Source organism: Otolemur garnettii, unplaced genomic scaffold (assembly GCF_000181295.1).
Source record: "Otolemur garnettii isolate 467f Iridium unplaced genomic scaffold, OtoGar3 scaffold00001, whole genome shotgun sequence".
Lineage (NCBI taxonomy): Eukaryota > Metazoa > Chordata > Mammalia > Primates > Galagidae > Otolemur > Otolemur garnettii.
The window spans coordinates 71,800,585-71,803,350 of record NW_003852396.1 but is presented as its reverse complement, the minus strand read 5'-3'; the positions used below and the strand labels follow the sequence as shown (position 1 = coordinate 71,803,350).

Sequence of the window (2,766 nt, the reverse complement as noted above, 5' to 3'; positions counted from 1 at the left end):
AAAAAAAAAAAAAAAAAAAAATAGGTCATATGAGTAAGAGGGCAAGGAGCCTGTCTATTCCATGTAGACTTGAAACTTGAAATAAGAAGTTTAAAAACCAAGCCCCCTTCAGAGAATGATGAGATGTTTACAGAGAGAAACTTCAGATCAGGTATAAGACTAAGAAATGAGCTGGACTCGAGTGTGAAAAACCTCTAGTGCCAGGTTAAGGCACCATCCTGGCCATAACCATACCTCAGAAGTCTTGAGTGAGATCTCCACGCACATAGACCTCCCAACAGCTGGCAGCTGCCCTGCCAGTGCCTTCTTTGCTTCATGTGTAACCTCTGGGATGTCTTTGATTGCTAAGTTGAACTAGAAGACAAAAGGGACTTTTGCATGAAACATTCACAAGAACATTACAGAAATAGAAAGTAGTATGTTGGTTAATGCAGACATGGCGCTGGCTGATGAAGGAAGACATTTGTTCACTTCTCACTTCCCCATAAGAGCTAATCCTGCATCAAAGCCCCAATCTCAGGCTGAAAAAACTAATTACCTATTACAGAGATTAGTTAACAAGATATTCTTTGTGTCTTCTAACGACTAAGCTTTTCACCTATCACAGCACAAAGTCAAGAATCAGGACTCATATTTGATAAGGAATATTCTTTCCAAGTAAATGGATCAAATGGGATTAGATACTTTAATGTTATTTAGTAATCATATAATCCTTATTATTGCTCTTTTTTTTTTTTTTTTTGAGACAGAGCCTCAAGCTGTCGCCCTGGGTATAGTGCCATGGTATCACAGCTCACAACAACCTCTAACTCCTGGGCTTGAGCGATTCTCCTGCCTCTGCCTCCTAAGTAGCTGGGACTACAGGCACCCGCCACAATGCCCAGCTATTTTTTGGTTGCAGCTGTCATTGTTGTTTGGCGGCCCGGGCCGGATTCAAACATACCAGCTTAGTTGTATACGGCTGGCGTCTTAGCCACTTCAGCCACAGGCACCGAGCCTTTATTATTGCTCTTGAAAACTCTACATTCATGCTTTCTGACAAACACCACAATATTCCCCTTAACAAAAAATAGAAATTTTACCCAATCTGAACCAGTTGGGGATGAAGATGAACGGGTGCAAATCTTTTCACCAAGCCGAGCCTGGACAATCACTTGGACAGTCTAAAAAATGTAAACAAAAGGTGAAAAGTCTTAAATTGATTTGGCACTTGATCAGGGTCAAGTGCCTCCCAATACAAGGTTTAAAGATGCCAATTAACTATTTCAGGAAAAGGTAGAATTTTAAATGTTCAATAACAGATCAAAATAAACACTACACACACAAAAATAGTATTGTAAATATTCACGAGGATACAGTGTCAACTAATGAACAAAATTATAGTTTGAGGCTTGAAATATGTAATACTTTCATATGGCAGAAGAAAAGCAGCACATGGCGGCTATGACGTTCATAAAGAAATCCAACTGTGGGTTTAAATATTCACTGCCACAAAGTTATGTCACCACAGTAAATCTAAAACAAAAATTCCACAATTATTCATGTCACTTGGACCATATGGCAAAAGTCTTCCATATAATTTTACAACTAGAATCAACCACATGGATCATTCTACCATGGAAATGGTTGAGAGGAAGAAGTGATACAGGTGGAAATGATTTTTGGATTTGGAAAATAGGGCATTCAAAATTCACTTTTAATTCCCCATTTACAAGGAAGAGAAAAATAAATGAAATTTGGACATTGTAATGTTAGCTGAAACTTAGGGAAATATGCCCCAAATGCTGCCCAGTCCAGTTCATAGTCTTTGTTCCTACCCCAGGCAAACATACGGTGCCAATAACCTGGCATAACAGTTTGACATTTCTGCGAACAAGCCTTGGGAAAAAAAAATTCTGAACAAGTAACTGTGGAAAATTGGAAGGTACTTTTTAGTTACACCCCCAATACCACCCCCGTATCTCACAGTTTGGTTTACAACAGACAGAAGTATCCCTTAAAACCGGCAAGCTGCAAGCTGTTATGCTACATTTCCAAAGAGGGTTCTCAAAAGGGAGAAGCATGGAAGTTATTTCTAACAGTTCTAGACTCAAGAAAATGGACATATTACCTTAAGAGCAAAGAATTTAATAAACTTGTCCAGGTCCTTTCTGTCCTGGGAATTGAGATCAGTTTCCATTGCCTATAGGAATCTAAAACAGAAAAAAAAAAAAGTGATGAAAAATGTCACTTAAAAAGGGGGGGTATTACATCAAAGTATACAGAGATGGTATTGTCTACTAGCTTATAAAGTCATGTGGGAGTGGGAGGAAAAAAATTTCCTTTGACTAAAAATACCAAAGTGAAAAATATTAAGCTACTATATCTTGAGGAAAAAATAATTCCACGCAGAGCTATACCTAGAAACTAAAAGGTGGATGAGGACATTTTACCTGAATTCGAAACTTTGTTAAATATAGTTCATCTATAAAAAATGCTTTATTACCTAACACATTTAGGACTAAGTTTTTTGTTTCTTTTTTTGTAGTTTTTGGCTGGGGCTGAATTTGAACCCACCACCTCCGGTATACGGGGCCAGTGCCCTACTTCTTTGAGCCACAGGCGCTGCCCTAGGACTAAGTTTTAAAGAGGCATAACTGGGATAAATACACATAAAATGGGTCAATTTACATTACTTCAAAAGGCCACTAAATCAATTTAACTTGGGGGGGGTTTAGACCCTGCACTGAGAATCTCCCTTTTTGTTTTTTTTTGTTTTTTTTTTTT

General features: G+C 38.1%; 1 protein-coding gene across 5 annotated transcripts in view; it reads right to left on the bottom strand.

Moving 5' to 3' along the window:
* ATG13 (autophagy related 13) overlaps positions 1–2,766 on the bottom strand; it is a 57,310-nt gene that overhangs the window by 25,733 nt on the left and 28,811 nt on the right. For all 5 annotated transcript variants that reach the window (XM_023509558.1, XM_023509538.1, XM_023509541.1 and 2 more), the window contains 3 exons: positions 2,111–2,192; positions 1,083–1,163; positions 235–354 (listed from right to left, as the gene is read on the bottom strand). In XM_023509558.1, coding sequence (XP_023365326.1) covers positions 235–354; positions 1,083–1,163; positions 2,111–2,179 — 270 coding nt within the window. In that variant the 5' untranslated portion in view covers positions 2,180–2,192. The remainder of the gene's footprint in view (positions 1–234; positions 355–1,082; positions 1,164–2,110; positions 2,193–2,766) is intronic.